General features: G+C 41.5%; 1 protein-coding gene across 1 annotated transcript in view; it reads left to right on the plus strand.

Annotated features, from left to right (window-relative positions):
* The first annotated feature begins 9032 nt into the window (after positions 1 to 9032).
* The window catches only part of nudt14 (nudix (nucleoside diphosphate linked moiety X)-type motif 14), a 34837-nt gene continuing 19828 nt past the window's right edge, over positions 9033 to 24041 (plus strand). The window contains exon 1 of the mRNA XM_074685405.1: positions 9033 to 9217. Within this exon, the coding sequence (XP_074541506.1) occupies positions 9137 to 9217 (81 nt within the window). The 5' untranslated portion in view covers positions 9033 to 9136. The remainder of the gene's footprint in view (positions 9218 to 24041) is intronic.

Genomic DNA, 24041 nt, shown 5'->3' on the forward strand with positions numbered 1-24041 from the left:
AATTCAAACAAAATTTCTACCAGACATTGGTATTAACTCAAATAATCCACACATGAAAAGAAATCACAACGTTCAGGTCCATAAATAATGATTATGGTGAATTAAGTACGATAACACAGGAAAAAAGTATTGAACACACCATGGAAAGGCTGAATACTTTGGCAAGGAAATGCACCATACCACCTGAAATCTGTCAGTAATTATTACTTGAACTTCCAATTAGTGCAAACCAACATCAGCTGGGCTAGAGCAAATTGATGGTCCTATAAAAAAGGTTGTTTTTTTCACCAAGCAGTTAAATACCACACACCTCATGATGGGTAAAGGCAAAGAGCTCTCTGAAGACATTCACAACCTGATTGTTGCTCAGCATCAGAATGGAACTGGTTACAGACTTATATCAAAGCACCTGAATATTCCAGTCAGCACCGTTGGGGCCATTATTCACAAGTGGAAGAAGCACCACCTTACCATCAACAGGCCACGCACAGGAGCTCCTTGAAGATTTCTGACGAGGGAGTCAGAAAGATAGTCAGAAGAGTACTCAACGAGCCAAGGACCACCCTGAAAGTGCTCCAGAAAGACTTGAAGGCTGCAGGTACAATTGTTACAGAGAAAACAATAGGCAATGCACCCCACCGCCATGGCCTCTATGGACGCTCAGCCCGCAAGACTCCATTCCTCAAGAAAAGGCATGTTGAAGCTGGTTTAAAGTTTGCTAAACAGCATCTTGACAAGCCTGTAGAATACTGGGAGAATGTTGTCTGGTCAGATGAGACCAAAACTGAACTTTTGGGCTGTCATACTACAGACCATGTTTGGAGGAGAAATGGCACTGCACATCAGCCAAAAAACACTACACCAACAGTGAAGTTTGGAGGTGGAAGCATCACGGCATGGGGTTGTTTCTCATATCATGGTGTTGGCAAACTTCATATAACTGACGGAGCAATGAATGGAGCCATGTATGGGGAAATTCTTGATCTGAATCTGCTGCCATCCACCAGGATGATGAAGATGAGACGTGGCTGGACCTTCCAGCAGGACAACGATCCAAAGCACACGGCAAAGTCGACTCTCAAATGGTTTCAAAAAAAGAAAATCAATCTGTTAGTATGGCCTTGCCAATCACTTGACTAAAGAAAAGGCTTCACCAGAGCGCACCAAGGAGTATTCAAGAAGCTAGTAAAACATACAAGAAGCATCTGGAAGCTTCTCTGCTAAGTATTAGATGAGTCTCAGTTAGTTAACCTACACAGTCTCTGAACATGTGTGTAAACACAGCAAAATAACGAGAGGTGGTACCACCTAGTGGTAGCACTCAGCACTGTCACAGTATGTTTCAACTCACACTTCTACAGTTATGAACTGATACAGAAAAACAATCTGCAGAAGGAGCAAAATGAGAGAATGCAATCCTAGCAATCATCAGCAAGTTTGATGTCAGACATCATCTGGTGGTATAAGTTGATAGAAACAGAGTATGACGTTGATTATTTTGCTGGTCAGTCCAGCACACAATTGAGGCCTTGTTGGTTAAACCATGATCATCAGTGGATGGTTTGGCCTTGAAATGCTTCAATACGTTGATTTAAGAGAGCTTTGGGTGTGTACGAACTAAATGACCTGAGTGTAACTTCCAACAGAGTTCAACTGACTCTGAACGACTCTCTGCCACAATAGCCTCACTCTGCTTCGGCTGGATGCCATTTCAGGTCTATTTGTATCCATGGAAGACAAACAAGTACCAAGAACTGCGGCAAACAGAGAGCATTGTGGGTGAGATGCCCATTCTCTGGCAGAATAATGATGACAAAACAGGAATTCTGACCTTGTTCTGGGGAACACATCCTGGGGCACGCAAGCTGAACAATAATAGCGGTTCCTAAAAATATAAGGACCTGACAGAGGAGGGCTCCTATCACAATGGATGTGAGCTGGAGATCCAGCGTAGGAGGAGGCGGAGGATGAGGAGGGGTTTTCCCTTCACCAGAGAGGAGTTCAACAGAGATCAGACACATGTTTAAGGCTGTGACAAGAAGAGAAGCTGTTCTGATGCAGATCAGCAGCCATTTTTATCTATTTTTTTAATGCAAGCTACACCTTCAGAAACAGAGATTGTAGAAATAATTGTATATTTTTAGCCACAGAATGACATTCCATAAACATGGACAACAGCACCCTATTGATAGTGAATGTATGTACTATTGAGGTTGATGGGTGCATAGCATGACAGGTATATTAACATTCATTTACAACCGTAAATTCAGTGAGTCTGGGTGGCAGGGCATAGCTGAGCCAAAAGAGTTGTGTTTTGGTAGATGTAATTGTCTTTTAATTGACTGTTTTGTTGTAACCCTCTGTCCTCTTCCTGTATATTATGTAATGTTAATAGCTTTGTTGTAATTTTTGGATTTGTTATTGTATGTATGTTAAGGATTCCCCCCCTAAAAGGTGATTCATCTTAAGAGACTAACCTTAAAATAAATAAATAAATAAAAGATTAAAAGATTAATAAATAAATTTAATTTAATAAATTAAAAATATAATAAATAAATTAAAAACACAATAAATAAATAAATAAATAAATAAATAAAGTGATAAATAAATAAAAAAAAAAGATAAATAGATAAAAGTTAAAAAGATTAAAAGGTAGATGAATAAACTGATAAATAAATCAGAAAATAAATAGATGAATAAATAGATAGATAAATACATAAATAAATGCATAAATAAAAGATAAAAAGATTAATAAATAAATAAATAAACTAATAAATAAATCATAGTTTCACACAGAAGCTTTGACAAAAACCTTTGGTCAGATTTTGATGAAAAAAAAGTCAATATTTTTATTTTCTTTGGCAAAAAAATGAAAAAAGAAATAAAAAAAGGTATTTTTTTGGACTTCCCTAGTTATTGGAAAAATTATCAGAAAGTAGGGGCAAATGATGAGCAGGTCTTGGTGTTATCAGAGGAAGCAACCAATTTTGACAGAATTTACATTTTGCTCTTTTGTCCTTTTTTCTTTTTGCCAGTTTCTTTTTGCTGAATCTCACTTCTCACCGCTAAATTTAACAGCCAGCAAAATGTCGCCATAAGGACTTTAGATCTACGTGCTTTAAAACAGTTAGTGTTCTTCCAGGGGCATGCAACCAGACAACTTATACTGAAAAATAGGATTTAGAAATAATCAATATTTGTGCTGATAATATCAGTTTAAACAATAAACAGGCAAATTTGTTGAAATTAGGCTGTTTGAGGTCACTTCTAAAATCCACACAGGGCCTTTGTGTCAAATTTACAACTGATTTCCTAAAAATAAAACTTACTGTAACTTTGACGTACTCTTGAGATCATTTTAAAAACTTAAGATCATTAAATGTGGGTCAGTATCTGAGAACATGATCACTCCTCACCATCCTGTCTTACTGTCTTCACCCTGCATCCTCCATCAGCTCCTCACACTCCTCTAACAGACGACACACAGATGTCTGTGCTGCGTTATCCAGTGCCCTCCTGACTCATGGCACTATTTTCAAATCCCAGCTCACATGGGAGGATAGAAGAGTCTCCTGGACGAGGTGAGTGGCGGCTGTACGTCCAGACAGCTGGGTGTGTGGAGACGGGCCATCTTGACCCACACCTTGAGTCTGCTAACAGAGTTACAGCAGCCACCTTTGTTAAGTGCATTCCCAGAGCTGCTGGCCCAAATCCCTGCTTGACCCCTTCTGATAAACTATGCTATGGATAGACCACTGGAGAGTTTTTCCCTGTAAAATCAGGGTTGGTACAAAGTTTCCACTACAGCCAATAGCTATTTGGACCATTGAGGTCAAAGGTGGGGGTCATCAAATCCTAAGATTCATAAACATATATCCCTTGAATCAACTTTGCTCAACATGATCCCTTTAAAAGCCAATAATTCCACCATTATATTAATACATTGTTATATTTCAGGGATGCTGGCTTTTTAAACTGTACATTGGTAACAAGCCTGGTGGTCCTTCTTCGAGATCCATGCGTTCCAAAAAGAATGTCAAATTTTGATTATTTTTCTTTAGTCCACAGTTTTTCATTTTGTTTTTGAATCCATCTTTGATGGACTTTCACTGGCAAAGACTCAGCTGAGTATCCTCACTCCCCTTCAACTCCACACATTTCATTTTTCTTTTAAACTGTCAAAACTTATTATGCAAAAATCACTTTATTAAGGCTTTTAGTGAAATTGGTGGGTCTTTGGCTTTCCTCCCAACCCACAAAATGTGATATTTCATGGCAAACCTGTACTTAGTAGTGCTTGTGAATGTAAAATCTTGACCTAAAACGAGCTGTTTGGATTTTGGGGATTGCCGACATCAGCGATTCCCTTTTTAGACCAATCAGGAGCAAGTCTGACCTGATTGGTCCAACGGAGCAGATACCCGCCCACTCCCCTTCCTGCAGCAGCAGGGAGAATGCCAAAGTCGAAGAGCCATCACTGCTCTGTTTTTGGCTGTAAACAGCCACATAGTTCCATGCACAAGCTCTCCATCTCGGAGGAAGACAAGACAAAGTGTCTAGAGTTCATTTATCAAGGAAATGTTCCAGCTACACTCAGTAAAACTGTGCATGTGTGTGCTAGTCACTTAACGGCCGACTGCTTTTCCAACTTTGGACAGTACAACAGAGGGCTAGCCAATAGACTGGTCCTGAATCCAGGCGCATTACCAACCATCCTCCAACAAACCTGGGACCCTGGAAATGTGAGTATTTTAAATGCTGTGTGCTGTGGAGCAGATGTAAGAGCTTTTCCTCAGTGTCCCCCCTGTCTCTGTGTTAGCTTCAGGATGCTAACTTTAGCTGCAGTTAGCCTGTTGTTTTGGCCTGCAATGTTACGGTAAATGAGCTTAGCTGTTTTCTAAACATTGTGCACTCGTAGCTCGTGGCGCCGCTCTCAGTGACGCTGAAGAGTGGGGCGGTATCAGCGGTGGCTCATTTACATATGAAGGCCACGCCCACTAAATCAGAGCGTTCTGAACAGAGGGGCTATGAGAGCCTGGAAACAATGCTGCTGTGCTTGATTTATTGGCTTTTTGGACCAAAACATGTTACTACCATTTCATGAAGACATCAATGATCCATATTAAACTGCAGAAAAGGAGCAGAATATGGGACCTTTAAAAAAGCAAACATCAGACAACAAAAATGAATCAACAAAGGTTGTAGTGTGAATCACTATTTTACGTTTTTGAGTGTTCAGTAGAGATATTGAAGTAAATGTTTATGGTATGACATTAAATAATTCATAAATGTTTTTGAATGAAAGTGCACACAGGGAAGTAGGACAGCATTTCAGTGGTGCAGACAAGTTGAAGATAAAAAAGGAACTGAGATACAGAGAGATACAAAAAAGGGGAAAAGAAAGCCTGGCGGTTTTCAGAGACAGACAGGAAGACGTTTGGTGGCTTCAGGAGGCTCCAGGTTTGACGTCGAGTTAAGCCTGAGGAAGTCTGGCCTGCCTCAGCTGACTGCAGACTGTAATTGGTCCTGACTGAGAGGAACCCTGCACCCACATGTTGGTGGAAGGATGGGATTAACACTTTATGGGGGCCTCAGGAGCCAGCTGAGGAGCTGATAAGATTTTTGGGGGGCTTTTTATGGGTGATGCTCAAATGAGGCCCCAGAGAGGATGGAGGGAAAAAAGTTCATGATGGTTCTCCAGTCGACTTGGCAGCTTTTTTTTTCCCCACTTCAGTCTTGATACCAGAAACTAAATCACTGTAAATGTTGGGTTATTGTTACTCTTCCTTTTCACTTTACTTTTAAGTCTAATATCACCTCTTGGTTTTTCCTGCAGCACTTTCTTTGAGCAGAAGAATGGCTTTAAACCAGAGCAGGGTGACCCCTGTGTAATGCTTCCACTAGGCAGTCCCTCTTCGTCTTATCGTGCCCTGCAGCTTGGCTGAATCAGGCAATATAAATTGGCCGTGCCCAGAGGAGAGACGCCGGTTCCTCTTTGGGGTCCGTACATTGTTTCGTCTAGGCCTGTATTTATTTAGATGTAAATCAGCTCTGCGAGAGTGTTACGTCCTGTCCTTGTGTGGTGGGTGGTGAACTGGGGTTCATTTGTTGCAGGAAGTCAGCCCCGTCGAGATTGGAGCTGCAGAGATTGTTTTCCATTATAAGGCTGTTATTGATGTGAGGGGGTGACATCATGCGGCCTCACCCTTCAAGGCAGGGTCGGTGAGAACGAGCTCCCACACCCATTTCTTATTCATTACTCAGCATGGTGAGGATGCAGGACTTTTAATCAGGTTTCCACTGATATAAAGCTGAGCGGTGCAATTATGGACCCCGGGGATCAGCCCAGCTCCCAGTTTAGAGCCCAGGATCAGAAGTGTACTTTAATAAATCTACAGACAGCAGCTAGTTAGCTTAGCTTAGCTTGGGCTTGAAAAGCTCTGTCAAAAAAACAAAGAAAAAATCTCCTTTTAAATTCACCAAAGTTTACTAATTAATGAGCAATACCTTTCCCTTTGGCTTGCATATAATAAAAAGTGGCTGAAACTATACTACATACACTCATCGGCCACTTTATCAGGTAGACCTTGCTAGTACCAGATTGGACCCCCTTTTGCCTTCATGGCATAGATTCAACAAGGTCCTGGAAACATTCCTCAGAGAGTTTGCTCCATATTGACATGATAGCATCACACAGTTGCTGCAGATTTGTCGGCTGAACATCCATGATGAGAATCTCCCGTTCCACCACATCCCAAAGGTGCTCTATTGGATTGAGATCTGGGGACTGTGGAGGACATTTGAGTACAGGGAACTCATTGTCATGTTGAAGAAAGCAGTCTGAGATGATTCCAGCTTTATGACATGGAGCGTTATCCTGCTGGAAGTAGCCATCAGAAGATGGGTACACTGTGCTCATAAAGGGATGGACATGGTCAGCAACAATACTCAGGTAGGCTGTGGACTTTAAACCATGCTCAGTTGGTACTAAGGGGCCCAAAGTGAGCCAAGAAAATCTCCCCCACACCATTACACCAGCAGCAGCAGCCTGAACCGTTGATACAAGGCAGGATGGATCCATGCTTTCATGTTGTTGAGGCCAAATTCTGACCCTACCATCTGAATGTGGAGCAGAAATCCAGACTCATCAGACCAGGCAACGTTTTTCCAATCTTCTATTGTCCAGTTTTGGTGTTGCTGTGTGAATTGTAGCCTCAGTTTCCTGTTCTTAGCTGACAGGAGGGTCACCCGGTGTGGTCTTCTGCTGCTGTAGCCCATCTGCCTCAAGGTTGGACGTGTTGTGTGTTCAGAGATGCTCTTCTGCAGACCTCGGTTGTAACCAGTGGTTATTTGAGTTACTGTTGCCTTTCTATCAGCTCCAACCAGTCTGTCCATTCTCCTCTGACCTCTGGCATCAACAAGGCATTTTGTCCCACAGAACTGCTGCTCACTGGATATTTTCTCTTTTTGGGACCATTCTCTGTAAACCCTAGAGATGGTTGTGGGTTAAAATCCCAGTAGATCAGCAGTTTCTGAAATACTCAGACCAACAACAATGCCACGTTCAAAGTCCCTTAAATCACCTTTCTTCCTCATTCTGATGCTCAGTTTGAACTGCAGCAGATCGTCTTTACCATGTCTACATGCCTAAATGCATTGAGCTGCTGCCATGTGATTGGCTGATTAGAAGTTTGTGTTAAAGGGGACATATCATGCTTGTTTCTCCTTTTCACTATACCAGACTAGGATGCCTGTAAAGCATTTCTGCCCTCAGTACAAGTCATTTAGTTCCTTCATTGCCCCACAACAGCGTTCTCAATATCCTCATTTTAGGCCATTCTGAAGATTTCGTTGAAACGCTCCGTTTGGAGAATGACCTCCAGTAACCTCGCAACGTCACAGCCCTTTGTGCTCTGATTGGTCAGTTCTGTCAGAGGGGCAGAGGGGACAGAGCCAGGGGGCAGTTTTTGCAGCATGGCAGTATTTACAAAATCGCCATATTGGATGGGGCAGACCAAGCGAGTTTGCTGTTTGCCAAAACTTCACCGTAAGGCATTGATAGCACTAATAAAATGGCAGAGTGTAGGATACGTCCTTTTGTTTTGGACCCCGAGTCAGACCAGGACGGTTCTGCAGCTCAGGAGGAAGAAAATCCACCTCGACACAGATCATCTCAGGACGCTTCAGTGTGGTGAGTCAAACCGGTACTGTAACATGTATAGTTTATACGTTTATACTGGGCTCTTGGTGGGTGTATCCCTCGGTGGCGGTTGTGTGACTAACTGACATCACAGAGGAGGAGCTGCTTTATCAGATTACTCCAATAAAAAGAAAGGATCCTCGTGTCGTCATGACGGTCCACACTGCCAACTGGCAATGACCTAAATTCAGAGGCATCAAATCTCGTTCTAAGATATCAGAAAAAATACAATATCTCATTTTCTGAAAATTCAGGGGGGGAAAGGTCTTGTTCTTAAATTTATCATATTAAATGTAAGTATTAAATCAGGGATCAGCATGATATGTCCCCTTTAACCAGCAGTTGGTATGCCTAATAAAGTGGCCGCTATCAGACATTTTCACATTAGGTCTTTTATAGCAGTCAAATTTTTTATTAGATAAATCAGTAAAATACAGTTAGCTGCTCCTTTGACCATTATTCCTGGCATTGAAGCAGCCATACATCTGTTGTTGTTGCTGATGGTCTGTTTATTTACATTTCTCTTTCAGTCCCACTTTCTTTATTAGTGGCAGGTGGCTTTTAAAATTAAGTCTGTATCTACTTAAGGGTTTCTGCTTGTTGAAAGAAGGGTTTTCCTCATGACTTGTGTTTTGCAGAGAGTAGTAGGGTCTATGTAACCTTCTGTGTTTTAAAAAAAATCACAATAAAAAAAATCACAAATAGAATATATAATTGTTTTTCTAAGAAGGCGTTTTTTCCTTGGGATATTATAAGTGTCCTCATAAAATCGTGAACTAACTCTCCAGTCCCTGTTTTGTTCTTTCCCCCCGTTATGCAGCATCCTCACAACCGTTCCATGTCCTCTCCCGGCTCCCGTAGACATTCCTCCGCTGTCAGTTTGTGCGGTGACAGACATCCATCGCTGAGCCACCAATCCAGCTCCAAGAGTGAACTATGGAAGAGATAAATAACATTGAAGTGGTTCCGTGCACAGAGTCCGACTACCTGAAACCGTTCCGGGTGCACTATAACCAGGTGAGTAATCTTTGATACCCGGTGATAACAGAGGCTGCTGGATGCTGGAGGCTAGCCCAACCCCCATTCATTTGCAGCTAGCATTATAGCATAACATGAAGGCTAAACTGACCTTAAACACAGACAACGAGGGGATGAATTAAACCACTGAAACCGCGGAAACTAAAACACTTATCTCCTTTTTATTCATGTGTGATAGCTCTGTACTTTGACCCGAACCAGAGGCAGCTAGCAGCTAGCATGCTAACGGAAGGCTGTGAGGAGAATTTGGTTGAGCATCACGTTAACGTTGGCACATGCTTTACATTTGAATAAGTAGGTGTAGATGACAGGGTTTGGCAGTGTTACGTTATTAGGAGAGGTGTTTTCAGGGCTATTAGAGGGTCAGGTGAGACTTGTTGAGCTTAAGTGTCAAAGTGGAAACCAGTGTGTGTGTGTGTGTGTGTTTGCTGCAGTGTTTGGGTCAAAGGTCTGTACAGTTCAGGTTTACTCTGACCTCATTAAGCAATTTACACTGCAGAGCCTCCTCTGTGTGATTTATCTCAGGACTTGTAATGTAAATGGTGATATCAACATTGTTCAGTGCTTTAGTATTTTGTGAGTAAAGCACTTTTTTCCCACTGCCCAATTAGACAGGCTAGATCAGTCATTCCCAAAGTCTGGGTCCTGACCCAAAGATGGGTCGCCAGAGATTTTTTATGGGTCATCAAATTAGATTTCATGTTCACATGAAATTCATGCTTTCCTTAACCAGAGAAAGTGTCCCCGCGCCGATTTTTTCATTGATGATTGGCTACTCACACTGTCATAGCTGGTTATGTTTTCATTGTGAAGGGTCATCGCCACATTGTTTACTGTAACGGGAAATATGTAACTGCTTTAAAACAGTTTGAAGCTATGAGCTGGCGCTACTCAAACAACCAAAGCCAAACCACTGTATGTTTCCTACTGTTTTTCAGCACTCAGAGGAAAACACTGTCACTGTGACACCATCACACATATGGAAGAGCTGAGCCGTTGATTACTTTGATCGTTAGTTTCCAAACGAAAAGATCTGAAGTCAGATTCAAAATCTCTTTGAGTTTGAAAGTCCAAAGGCATTGCTGGATCTTGGATGGGCAACAGCTGCAGAAACGGGGCTGTTACAGTTTAGTGCAACTGTGCGGTGACTTCACACTGAATATAGTATAGTAAAAATGCAAGTATTTTCAGAGCGTAAGCCTAAAAAAGCTGTAATGCATTTGTCAAATATGTTACATGATTAAAGAACCCTTTTTTATCTTTGCACAATTATTCTGTCAATTGGTTTACAGATTGGACATGTTTTGTATTGGGTCACCGTGGCTTGTTCCCCCCAAAAAGTGGGTCACCTGAAAAAAAGTTTGGGAAAGACTGGGCTAGATAGCTCCATCTTCCCATCTTCAAAGTGTCCCTTTTTTAAGAGTCTTCCAGAAATAAAAACGTCAGTTCAATTTATCCTTTTTACGTGATTATGTACTCAAAAAAAAAACCTAAAACAGCAACCATCTTTGAGAAAATGTCAATCATTTTTTTGTTTGTAAGATTCTGTTACTTGTTTCCTTTGAAAGATATTGTCCTTTTATTTGCTTTATATGTTCAGTCTTTGCTCATGCACAGACCAATGTTTAGAGAAATCAGATAATGCCCAACCCCCTTAAAAATTTGCACATTTACTAACAATATCAGGATTTGTTTAGCTGACTTGTCCAAAAAAGTTGGGTAAGTTTACTAAACACATACATCACTTCATGCAGCATTGTTACAAAGGCAAAAACTGTCATCATGATGTTAGACCCTGCCTCTGCACATCTTGTAAAGATTACATGTTGGTCACATCCTTTCCAATAAATCAATGAATCAGTCGACCTTTCAGGGTGCTTTACAAAGCAGTTGAGGTGAAAAGATTGTGATGCAGAGGATTTTTTACATCACGCACTGATTCCTTGAAGCCTGGTTTTGGCTTCTGCATTGACTCTATCCCAAAGTGTCCAAGGCAGCCATGAGCTTTGCTTCTGCAATGATGTGTCCTGTTTGTTCTGTGGTATATCTCAAAGTGCAGGTGGGAAGTGACATCTGTATGTTTGTCAGGTTGTTTCCAGTTCCACTACATTTTCTGCTTACTTTTTCACATGATTTTAAGCACATTTTCATATTATCTCAGTTTGTAATAAGGGAGGGGTTCAGACTTGTATACTGTTATAGGCACCAACTGAATTCTCTCTGTAGTACCGAGCACTGATTCAACGGTACCACGTTTTGGTACTTAAACGCATCTTTGTGACGTTAAGTAGGGATGGGCACATTTCACATTTGACACAATACAGTACCGATAAGCCGTGCTCTGATACTGATCCTGGTGTCCATTATCGGTGGATCGGTACCCCTCAAAGCTGGATCGGTATTGGTAGGAATGGGTCGATACATGGTCCCGATCCAGGCAACCAGCTCTGAGCCTTTTGCTCAGCTCTTTGCTATTTGATTTGGAATGTTACCTCTGATGCACTTTCTTTGTTTTTTGCTGCATCATCAATCTACAGGATTTAAAAGTTTACAATAGTTTTAATATTTCATAATTTAAAAAAATATTGACTTCAGTAATTCCATATACTATTTTTTTTTCTTTTCCATTATATCCCACTGTTAGGGCTGGGCGATTATGGTAAAAATAAGAATCCCGATTATTTCAAATGATATTGAAATCACGATTAATATACACAATTATTCATTTATTAAAAGTCTTCAGTACTGATTTTAACACATCTTTAAAGAACCAGCAAGTGGCACATACAGTATTATTGATACACATAAGTCACACACACTTGTTGTGGCTGCACATGGAACACAGGAGAGCTATGAAGCACAGGAACTTGCATTCATCTACACTGTGTGGCATATTAATTGTTTTTCTTCGAGTATATTGTTTTTATGATTGTCAGATGGCAAAATTGAAATCAGGGTTAAAATCCGATAAATTGTCCAGCCCTACCCACAGTAGAGCATGCTGTTTATTATTTAACACTGATTTCAGATTAGTATCAGTATCGGTTGATACCCAAAGCCCGGGTATCGATATCGGTATTGGAATCAGAAAAGTTGGATTGGTGCATCCCTACTACGGATGCCTGCTACCGGTACTCAATGTTACCTCAATTTACAGTACTTTTTTGTGTTTATGAGGTAAAATATATCAATTTGTTTAATGACAAGATATAAATATTTTCCAATTTGATATATTTATTCTTCAATTATCACCTTGCAATGCTATGTTCATGTCCAGCATGGAAAATTGCCTACTCTTCTACTCCCTCACAGTCACAGGGATGCATTTAGGTACCTAAACATGGTACTTTTTGATCTTACGTGAAATGGTACCCCTAACTTTTGACAGAATTTGGTCGGTACCTATAAAAGTACCTAACTTGATACCCATCCTTAACTGTGTGGGAGTGGAAGAGTAGGTGATTTTCTACACATTTCTAGACATGGACACAGTATTGCAAGTATATTGAGAAGTAAGTATGTTAAATTGAAAACCTTTAAGATTTTGTTATTAAACAAATTAATATTTATCACCACATAAACACACACAAAAGTATAGAAAATTGGTACCTATTGCCAGGTACCGGGTATCGTTTCAAATGTGAATCGTACCCATCTTTAGGAAGGAAGGACAGAGAGAAGACGTCAGGGCAAATAAAACATATGGCTGGAGTGCCGTCCACTTGGTGGACCAATGACAGAGATGTGGATGTGAATACTAAGTGGACTCAGTCAGCTGTGATACAGCTAATAACTTCTAAACTAAGTGTCTTTGTCAACCAATCAATTAATCAATTAATCAGTATTTATATATATAACAGACACTTTTTAAAACCATTAACAGGCTGTTAACATTAATAAAAAAATAATTTTGCTATTATGCCCAATGCCTGTTTGAGATGAAGTGTTTCTGCAATGAGTGTCGATCGTTCAGAGTGATTCAGTTTATACGGTGGAGCATCGTCTGACCTCATTTAACCTTTCATATTACTCCACTTAGTCCCGGTGTGTATGCACAAGTGTGTTGGTGGATTAATGTTGGAGTTGTATTCTCTCAGACTCATACAATAAGCTTTTATGTAACTTTATTAACGCATTGAAAGGATTCACTTTGCAACACTTTTGTATTGTCTCAAACCTTCACATTACTTATCCATCATGAGTCATTAACACTCAAACTGAAAAGCGACTGATGAGATCTCCTCCTCTAACAAGCACTTGCTCTGTTTCCATTTTCCATTAAGCGGTTCCATAGACTGACTCTGGTCCACCCACACCACCATAAACTGTCCGCCTCCTCCATAACGCTTGTAGCTGCAGGTACAGTCACTATTCATCCATCCATCCATCCATTTTTAGCTGCCTATTCAGGTCATTGTGGCAAACAGGGCAGGCTGAGTAGATCATCCATGACCGACATCTTGTTAACTGCTCATTTTATCTCATGAGCTCAAAAGCTGTCAGATTTCAGAAGAGCAGTCATTCTGTTATCAGCGGCTGGAAAATGAAAGTGGAGAAGATTGTGATCCTGAAGTGTGACTAAAGCAGTCGTACTATGCTGGATCTATCTGTGTTTTGAAGGTTTGATAATTTTCGTCTTCCCCCGCTCATGGAAAAGTGTGATGACTGTGCGTCCTGATGGTCTCCGGCAAAGTGAGAAACGCTTCCTCACCCAAACATAGGCTGCAGTCCAGGGATGGTTTTATTTTTAGGTTTCAGATTGTTTGTGCAGTTTGTTGTGTGTGAAGTCTGCGTAGTGACAGTAAAGCAGAAGAGGTATCAAGGTGGATCCCACGCTTCGAATACTGAAAAATTCACAGATACCTGCAACAGGAGACTGAGAGGGGAACCTGCTCTTACTGATGAAGAGCAGTCTGTGCTGGTAGCTCATATGAACACATATGAAAGAAACATGACAGAAGAAAGTTAGGCTGAACTCTCCTGTCTCACTGCAGAGGAAACCACTTAAACGTGACAAGCGCTCTTTGAGCAACTGCTAACTTTTTGGGGTTCTCAGTAAATCTTGATGTAACCTCATATGATGTCTTTCAAAAGATCATTTCTTTTACAGAATCAATGTACTTTAATATTACCAATATTTAACATGCTGTATTGGGCACCAAATAGGGATTAGAGCCTTGGTCAACTACATGGCTAAATGTCATCCTCTCCGCTAGTCGGTTGCAGGAATTATTAAGATTTTTAAACAATTCAAGGCTTGAAATGCTGGTAACATGTTGTGCCAATCTTTTGCGCTGCCACCCACCACTAGAAGGGGCTGTATCTCTAATGGATACAGCCACAGTGCTTTAAAACTTTACTACCTAGATGTAAACAAGTACAGATGACATCCAACCACAAGGCGGGGTTTGACAGTGTTTCAATCTAGAAAATGGAAATTAAGTAGTAATTTGGTTGTGTTTGGATATACAAGCATAGAAGTGTGCCAATGTTGCCAACTTAAGCCCCGTTTCCACCAGGCAGGACAGCTCAGTTTGTCTCAGCATGGCACACAAAATCCCGGGACAGATCCCCAAATAACCAGGATAAACCATCCCACTATTTGGGACCATTCCGTTGGGGTCCCAGACTAAACCTGTCTGATCCCAGAAGGTGGACACAACTTTGCAGTCTGTTGATTGGTCGAAAGAATCGTCACTTCCTGTGCAACAGCTGCTGTATTTCACCTAGTGGCAAACAGCCCTCTTTGAAAAAAACTTGATTGCTCTTTGTTAGAGCCAAATGCCAATCACAAAGAAGACGAATTGCTGGATGTCTTCCATCATTGCTCTTTGTTTACTGTGTCACGTTTTTCTTCTTTGTTGGATTTATTAGCGGGGTACACTGTGTCCCACTTCTATGGCGTCATGCTATTATGTAACTAATGCGGCTATTAGCATCCAGCTTACACGCTGCCTACCACGAGGGGTCACTGTTTGCTGTGGAAACACAAACAGGACCAGTCTTTACCTATTCAAGCTGTACCAAACTGTCCTGATGTAAACTGGACCGCTTGGTTGAAACTAGGCTTTGAGCAACTACATGGCTACAAACTTTTCAAACTATTCTTGGCTTGAAATGCTGGTAACATGTTGTCATCCACCACTAGAAGAGGCTGCCATAAAACTTTACTACCTGGATGTAAACAAGCACAGATTACATCTGATCACAAGGTGGGGTTTGATGGTATTTCAATCTAGAAAATGGAAATTAAGTTATAAATGGCTGTGTTTGGATAAACAGGCAAAGAACTGCTCAACCAGAGCAATGCCAAACACTCAAAGGTATGTTGATGTGAACATGCACCAAGGACCAAAGGCTGATGGTGCCAGTGTTGCCAACTTAAGCCCTGTTTTCACCAAGTGGTTCAGTTCTGTCCGTCTCGGCACTGCACACGTTTTGTGGCATTTCCACAGACTAATCCCAGGACAGATCCCCAAACAACCGAGATGAGTAACCCGAGATCAAACCCATACCAAACCGTTCTGATCTAAACCTGCTGCTTGGTAGAAACGGGGCTTTAGCAACTGCCACAATATCACGGAAATGTAGATAATGCGACTGAAATGCTGTCATCATGAAGGAAGAAGAAAGCTTAATAGGGGAAATGTTTCTTGGGTCTGCTCATTGATGGCCCCACCCATGGCATGTCCTCACAAACACTTTCCCACCTCCTCCCAAACTAAACTGTCTGTAGAAGCGGCCACCTGAAACACTATTTCCACAAGATTAGTATTACGTGGGGGCTTCTGGTAATTTTAGAATTACCCCCTGATGTCAGTTTTTGTTTTGGTGCATTTGCTAAAGATAAGCAAATTAGGGATGTCCCAAAACAGATTTTTTGACTCCCAATCCTATCCAATGATTTGCAAGTACCGATCCGATACCTTTCTCTGATTGGGTGATTCTGTTGTAAATGATGAATCATTTTTGTTGTATTAAAGTGAGCCCTGTTGGTACCTCCTCGAGGAACACTCACTTTACAAATGTTGCAAGACGCTGTTTCACTGTCATAGCTTTTCAAAGAGAAGTAGTCCCAAAAAAAGTATCTGGTCCTTCAAAAATAGCCCTATTGGGCACCAATACCGATTAAGCAAAACCCGTAACTAGCTTGACTCGACTCAAGTTTCTGATTGAAAACACTCAACAGACCCACTGTACTCAATTGGTAGCAACTTTTTGCTTTTTGCAAATTCTGCCAACTGTTGAATGGAAACTCAAAGATACGTGTGTAGGCCACTTGTTTTTCAAAAACCATGTGGAAAACAAAGAGAAGCACTGTGCTGCTGCTAATGCTAGCAAGACCAACCTTCTAACAGACGAGCATTGCTGCCATTTCAACATTATTATCTTTAGCAAACATTTTATTCACTGACGCAAAAAGCACACGTGCTTTGTCCCAGAATTGCACCATTTGTATATAACCCTTCACTCAATTTCCATCGTTCGCCTTGCCTGAACAGAAGTGGTCTCTAATGGCTGTCTTTACATCGACTTCACATTTAATCCATTTGCGTGAATGGTTTTATTCACATGTAGTGTGAGCACAATAAAGTAGTCTAAAGGAAATCATTTAATGTCCAGCTGACGGTGCTACTTATGGAAAACCAGCAAAACAAAGACGCTGCGCTTAATGTACATCTATAATTTGAAGAGGCTCTTTTGTCTGAGTTTTTGATTTAATCTAAAGATTCAAGTACTGAGACACTCGTGCAGTTGCTAATTCACCGAGGAGTTTTTTTACCCCCTAATTTGGCTTCACACCTGTGACTAAATCAGGGGGGTGGTTGGGTGGGTGGGGGATAAGCTTGTCAAGAGATCGGTGGAACTGCTAAGACAGCAGATGGACAACAAAAGACATGACAGTGGACTCCCTCCGTCCATCCTGTCCCCGCTTTCATCCTCAACATCTCTCCTGCGCGGCTCGATCAGGGGGGGCCTTCGCAGATCCCCCACCTCACCCCGTCCCACAAAAGCCTTTCAGTCACACTCAGGGAGCATCTCTTCCCCAAAACCTTTTATGTTCCTGTGTACATCTGCAGCTTAGCTACTGGTCACTAACCCTTTCACACACACACACGAACACACACACAGACACACTCTCCAAAAGTAGATAATATCATGCGTGAGAGGCTCTCTTGGGGTGTTTTGTCTCCTCTCTCTGGCTCTCTGTGAAGCAGGTGATTGTCCCTCGTTGACTCTGGGAAACCCCTCTCATCTCTGCTGCAGTGCGCTTGTGTTGAATCATGAGTTGCTACTTAGAGCGGGATAATTACCCTCCATTTATTCATTATGATGATTCTGAATTATTCATCTGGAATTATTTATCTGGTATAGCTAACAGCCCTGGTGGCCAAAGGACTCTTTTACTGAATATGCATCTCAGTATGATCTACCAACACGTTTTCTTCCACGAATAAACACTTTGAGGCCTGAGCTGGAATAAGTGAAAGTTGAACCAATCAAAGGAAGTTTTAGATTAAAGCCTTTTATCAGCAACTGCTGACTACCCTACCCATTAAGCCCCAAAATATTTGGCCCCAATTCGTAATTATTTGAAGATTGCACGAAGATTGTCATCGTCCATCCCAAAACTTCAGAACCTTCAGTCTACGCCTTCTCCTTTCTGTTAGTGTCTTTACAGAAAGGATGTGTTGTGGTGTATAGAATTATGAAGTTTTTTACCTTTCCTTGTCCAAAACTTCTGATTTCCTCTGGATCTGACCTGCTGATGACTTCTGGCCATGTACCAGAGACGTAGTTTTAAAAACAAGGATGAGATTAACGACTGGGAGCCAGAACATGGGGTTTTATCTTGAGATGACCAGATACTCTGATCGTTTTCATGTCTGATTTCTTGTTTGGTACAATCTGTTCTGTCTGGCAAAAATAAACTCCTAGCTTAACAGCTGTGCACAGCTGTTAGTGGTTGCAGCCAGCGCGTGCTGTGTAAATGCAATGATTGACCAAGTAGTAGTAGTGTACGGCGGGCACAGTGTAGTGTGCAGCATGGCGCTGCGCAACACCAACGCTTTATGTGTGAATTGGGAGTTCGTTTTAAGACCGGTTCCAGTGCAGTATCACAGGGTTTGTATAAGGGCCTGTGTCCACTGGCAGCTTTTTTTATTAACTGGCAACACAAAGGACCCCAATTTCAGGTTTCCTCTTGGGGGCCATGTAGGGTGAAACGCAAAAGTAGTGGAATTTTTCCAAAACGCTACCAACACCGTTGCCTAGTAAACAGTATGCTAGCGTTTTTGGTGGGAACACTGACGTCATGCTTCGCTTTCCGCAAGCATACAACAGTTGTTATGATCGGCGAGGTCTACCTTGTCAATCAGCTAAATCTGCTGACTGTCTTTGACGAAATGTGCATCTGTTGCTCCACTTCTGCTCTTAGTATTCCCCAATACACCAGACGATCGGCCCAACTCTACTTTAGTGGAGATCTACCGAAAGCCACTTCTGGGCAAGACACCTATAGCGCCAACTACAGGCCTGGCATGCTTACTACAGCGTTTCCGAGTAAACTCAGATTTTTTTCACTGCATTTTAGCGTTTTCAGATGAAATATCATCTAAACTGGGCCTTAGTGGCGCATGCTGTTAGGAATTTTCGAGTGATGCACGATATATCGGCATCAATACTGGTATCAGCTGATATTTTCTCATTAGCAGCCAGCCATTTTCAGAGCATCTTGAACGATCTTTCAAGACCCAAATAATCTTGTTTACTCTGACTATGTAGACACCAAAACTACCAAAGAAGAGTGGACTCCCTTCTTTTACGTCTCTCGTCCTGTTTTTGATCCAAAAAACAGACAAAATGTACTTTTTTGATCACGTTCATCTGGGGCACTTCATCCTTTGATCCACTCCATGGTCATCTTTTCTCACGATCACTGCGCTCTTTCTCTCTGAACTACCTCGACACATCATCTCAGATTGTTTTTTTTTTAAACCAATATGGATATCGATAAATATTGGTTAGCGGCCATAACAACAATATTATCGGTATCGGCCAAAATTTTCATATAGGTGCATCCCTAGAATTTTCCCAAGTTGCCTTTTGACCCATGTCTTATATGAAATTCCTTGATCACTACCCAGCTGCCCCAAGTATTTGACTAGGCCGTAATTTACTCGAAGAGTCACCTGAAAATGTAAAATGAATTGCAGTGCTAGTATAAGACCAACATTTAAGACTGCAAGGCTGACAGTATTGGGCATAAAAAATGCTCAACCTGTTCATACAGCAGATATGCTTATTTTTGCAGTGACTGTCTTCAGTTTTCAGAACCACCACAATGCTGCATCACAAGGCCTGTGTAAAGGCCTGTGTCCACTGGCAGCTCCTCTTATGGTTGGGACTTTGCAACAAGTCTTGCATCAAGTTCCTTTGCCAGTGACTGCTTGGTAAATCTGAAGTCCCCAAATATTTAGCTTTCGATGGCTATATTGTAGTTGGAGAGTGACAAAAATATAAAAGTACTCGCAGTGTTACTATGAAGCTAAGATATAAGGCTACAATGTTGAGGATGCTGTTTACTTAGTAGATATGTTTGTATATTTGTGATGACTCTTGACTGACTCATGTAAGGGCCTGTGTCCACTGGAAATTTTTTTTTTTTTTTATGAGCCAGCAACACCCAGAACCTCAATTTCAAGGCTTCTCTTCAAGCGCAGACTGCTGTGACTTTACGAAAGTTGCCTTTTGACACGTCTGCTTCCCTTGTTGTGACTTTTAAATCTGTGTAGATTGTTCTCAATGGGTGATGTAGCTTTTACTCAAGGACATTTTACATCTAAGGAAACAGCAACAATAGAAAGGACTCCTGACCTGATATTCACAGCAGAACAGGTTGGACCAACTGTTAACACTATGAACACGCCAAAAAAAATGTTGAAGCTTTTGTGCTTCAGTATGTTAGATGCTAAAAACACCAAGCTTCTTTGGAGGATAGATGCAGAAAAAGAGATGCGTTGAGTGGACACAGGCCCTGATTTAAGTGTGGAATTCATTACTTCCAATTGTCGCTTTTAAAAAATGTATTCAGACATTAATCAAATGCTTTTTTCAACAAGACTCTGCTCAGATTCTCAGTCTATTCTTTCTACACTTTGATGTTTTTGCAAATCTCCAGCTGAGCTTAATTCACAGATAGACCAGAGTCTGATCTTTCACTGGTTTCTCAGTCAGCCTGCTCTGAAGGGGAGCGAACACATAAACTGATTTGATCCGAGGCTCGCATGCTTTTTGTGAACTCTGCTGGAGGGCACGGTCACATGGGTATATTCTTGAAGAGAGTACGTCCTTGACACTGCTTCTGTCACTCAAAGGCTTGGCACCACTTATCAGGTTGTTTCAACGCTGCAGGTCTGTCGTTTCATCATTACTGCTCCACAGCTCCATGCAGGTGCAGATTCTTTTATCATTGTCATGTTTTAAAGTCTGCACATCATTAGTTCACTCGTTATAATTTTGATGGGACGACTGAAAAGAAAGCTGGAAAAAAAACTGGAGAGCACATGTTGAGATTCAAGTAGTGCTTTTGTGCTCGAGGTCGGGTGTTGATTTTTTTTCTGTCTGGTGCAGCTGCTGGCTTTAATGTGCACTGAGCACAGTAGGTGTGTACGTGTGTGTGTGTGTGTGTGTGTGATTAGATTTTAAGCACCTAAAAGATCAAGACCATACATCCCGCCCTACAATAGCCATTCACACAGGAGTCTGTCACTTCTGATGCTCAAAGCCAGAGGGACCACATTAATTTCAAGGTCCTGTGTAGCCTGCTCCTATTTCCCTTCCTCTCTGTCGCTCCCCTACTCTATGTCTTTCGCTTTGGGCTAATCTCTCTGTCGTAATCCATGTCGGCCATGATTCTGCGTCTCCCCTGGGCCGTTGGAGCCGTCCCCGCCCCCCTTCTCTCAGCAAGTGGCCCGAGTAATGAGGGGAACCCCACCATCTGTGAGCAGTGACAAGATACTGGAGTGTGTGTGTGTGTGTGTGTGTGATGACACATTCATGCTTTGCAGTTTTACCTCACAGAGTGTGTTGTAACTGAAGAGAAACCTGTCTTCTTTTAGTGATTGATCTGGTTACTTTAAACACGCTAGTAAGCATCTGTTGGAAGTTGAGTCGTTCATGCTAATATTTTCAAGGCTACATTTTAAGTCCCTTTGTTTTGTAGTTTCCTGTAGTTTCCTGAGTGAAAAACTGTTGTGACAAGTTCCCTTTCTTTGGTATTACTGTGATGGCTCAACTTCAAAAGATTTTTTTGTTTTGTTTTTTCATTTAAGGTTTCCCTTACCTGCAAGATGTTGAAAGAAATGTCTAGAAATTCAATCTCTAATTACACTGGAAGAACTATTAAACAAGTTTATCATGCCCAACAGAGAAGATAAAGTGTTTTCATCAAAGAATATTTCAATCCTGATCCCAACAGTGGGATCACAGCCAGTCCTGGGATTTTTTAACCAATCAGGGATCAGCAATTTTAGCCAATCATCTAACCTGAACCTGAAATGTGAGCTGCCGTAAACTCAGACTTTGCAGCCGACTATAAGCGTCCATGTTACTTTGCATTAGCATGCAGACGTCTAATAACTAACGAAATCGAAACTTCAGGATAAAAGAGGACTCAGACACAATGCAGCCTAGTAGCAACTTTGCATCACCACAGCATACAGATGTGAGAAACATTTGTACGAGGTGTATTAACTTTTTCAAGTTTGATCACAGCTCATCTGGAATGACTGGGGAGACAGAGATTTTGACCTATACTGTAGCCAGCCACCAGGGTGGGGCAGTTTTTGTGGCACTTCAAACAAGATCACGTCCGTTTTTTGTTTAGCAACCTCATGGCTGAAATCTGGACAGTGTGCAATGTTTAAAGGACAGCAGAGGCTGCACATTTATAAAGGGGCAGAAAGACCAAAAGCTAGGGATGTCCTGATCAGCATTTTTTTGCCCCTGATCCTGATACTGAGTCCCACCTTTTTCTTAGAGCTTTTTGAGCACTGTCGTCCTCTCTGTGTGGATATATATCCGTTCTTTTAAAGCTCAGAAACAGCCTAGCATCCTTTCCTTCGTAAGTGAACGACGTTGTGTGTTGTTTTAGGATGTTGTGGTTGACCTTAACGCCTCTTGAAAAGCTCTCAGAGCATAGATGTGGCTGTTGGACTTCTAGTTTGATGTATTTCCACACTGCTGACCCTGAAGCCATAGTGTTGTTGGTGCTAAGCTAACAGACTTGATTGAAAGTGTTTGTTTTCGCCCTTTGAGCCATTTGTCCCCATAGAGTCACTATAGGGTGCTGTAAAGCAGACATTATTGCTGTAACGTGTCTGGTTGTGCATGTTCTGTATGGCGGCTGTTCTACCCAACTGTATCATACCTTATTTTATCAATCTCTGATCAACTTTGTGAGGCTGGGTGCACATAAAGCACTCAGTTTTATGATGATGTGACTGATCGGTTGAGAGGATCGGCTAGAATTCCTGATCACCGATACTTTAAGAAAAAGCCAAAATCGACCCAATACAATACTGGGGATTGGGATCAGGACATCCCTACCAAACGGGTAGAGAGTAGTTAAATTTGTCCCTTTGGATTACTAACCAATCTTTTTGCTGAATTTTGGATCTTACATATGCTAGTAACGAAACAACCAAACTTAAACTTTTGTCCAGTGATCGGCCAATTCATTTGATTTTTGCACCATCAGGTACCAAGGCTCAGGTCAGCCAATAGAAAAAAAAATTATGTCTGCAGACACTGTGTGACAGTGTCAACATGAAAAAAAAAAGGTTTGGTTAAATAAGGAAAATTTTGTTGTGAATGAATGAAATGAATGAAAGAAATGAATGCAGTAAAAAGAAAATAAATCCCTGTAAGAAAAAAAAATGTATGAGAAGTCGGGGTACCTGTTGCTGTCCTGATTTGGATTTTTGGTCGAAAAAGAAAAGAAAAGAATGGACGAAATTATAAAGGGAGGACGTGGCGTCAGGGAAGGGGCGGAGAGGCGTAGGTGAAGAGGAAAGACAAAGAAACTGGCGTGCCGGTGGAAAGGGCCGGGAAAACCGAAGAAAAGTAAAGACTGTCGGGGGAAAAGTGTTATCACTCTTAAAAGAAATCTTCCAGAGTTGCTTACTTGCGCGATGCCTCTACAGCCCAAAGGATTGACAAGGAATATCCCTTCCCAGGACCAGGAGGAGCACGACCCGGCTGGGAGAGGTTAAGTCCTTCCAGGGGGGTGAGCCTTACAACATTTATTTTTTGTGTTTTTTCCTGGTATACCAGTGATTTTTGGTTATTGATCGATCACGTTTTTTTGGGGGGTGTTTTTTGGTTTTTTTTCCTGTGTGGATTATTTTATTTTCGTGACGGATTTCAGTCGGACAACGGACACGCAAACTGTTTAAAAGACATTTTTAGAGTGGTAAAAAAAAGACAATTGGACTTATTTTCGTTGAAAAGGATTTTTGGTTTTATTTACAGACAGGACAGACTGGATTTGGTTTTTTTCTTGATGAGCTATTTTAATTTGGATGTCTATTACGCGCGGGTGCGCAGGCGAGATTTTATTTTGGGTTGATTAAAGAGTTATTTTTGTTTGTCTTAAACGTTGCTCCAAGTTTATTTCATTGTTTGACCTCTTTTGTTTGTTTCATGGGGATGTGTTTTTTTTTTTTTAGCGGGGATTTGTCATTTCCTGAAAGTTGTCCCCCTGGTGTGTTTAACGCCGACCCGATAAGGGTTGAGTCGT

Source organism: Halichoeres trimaculatus, unplaced genomic scaffold, assembly GCF_033239565.1.
Source record: "Halichoeres trimaculatus isolate MK-OKI-2021-1 unplaced genomic scaffold, fHalTri1.1 fHalTri1_scaffold_13, whole genome shotgun sequence".
NCBI classification, from domain to species: domain Eukaryota; kingdom Metazoa; phylum Chordata; class Actinopteri; order Labriformes; family Labridae; genus Halichoeres; species Halichoeres trimaculatus.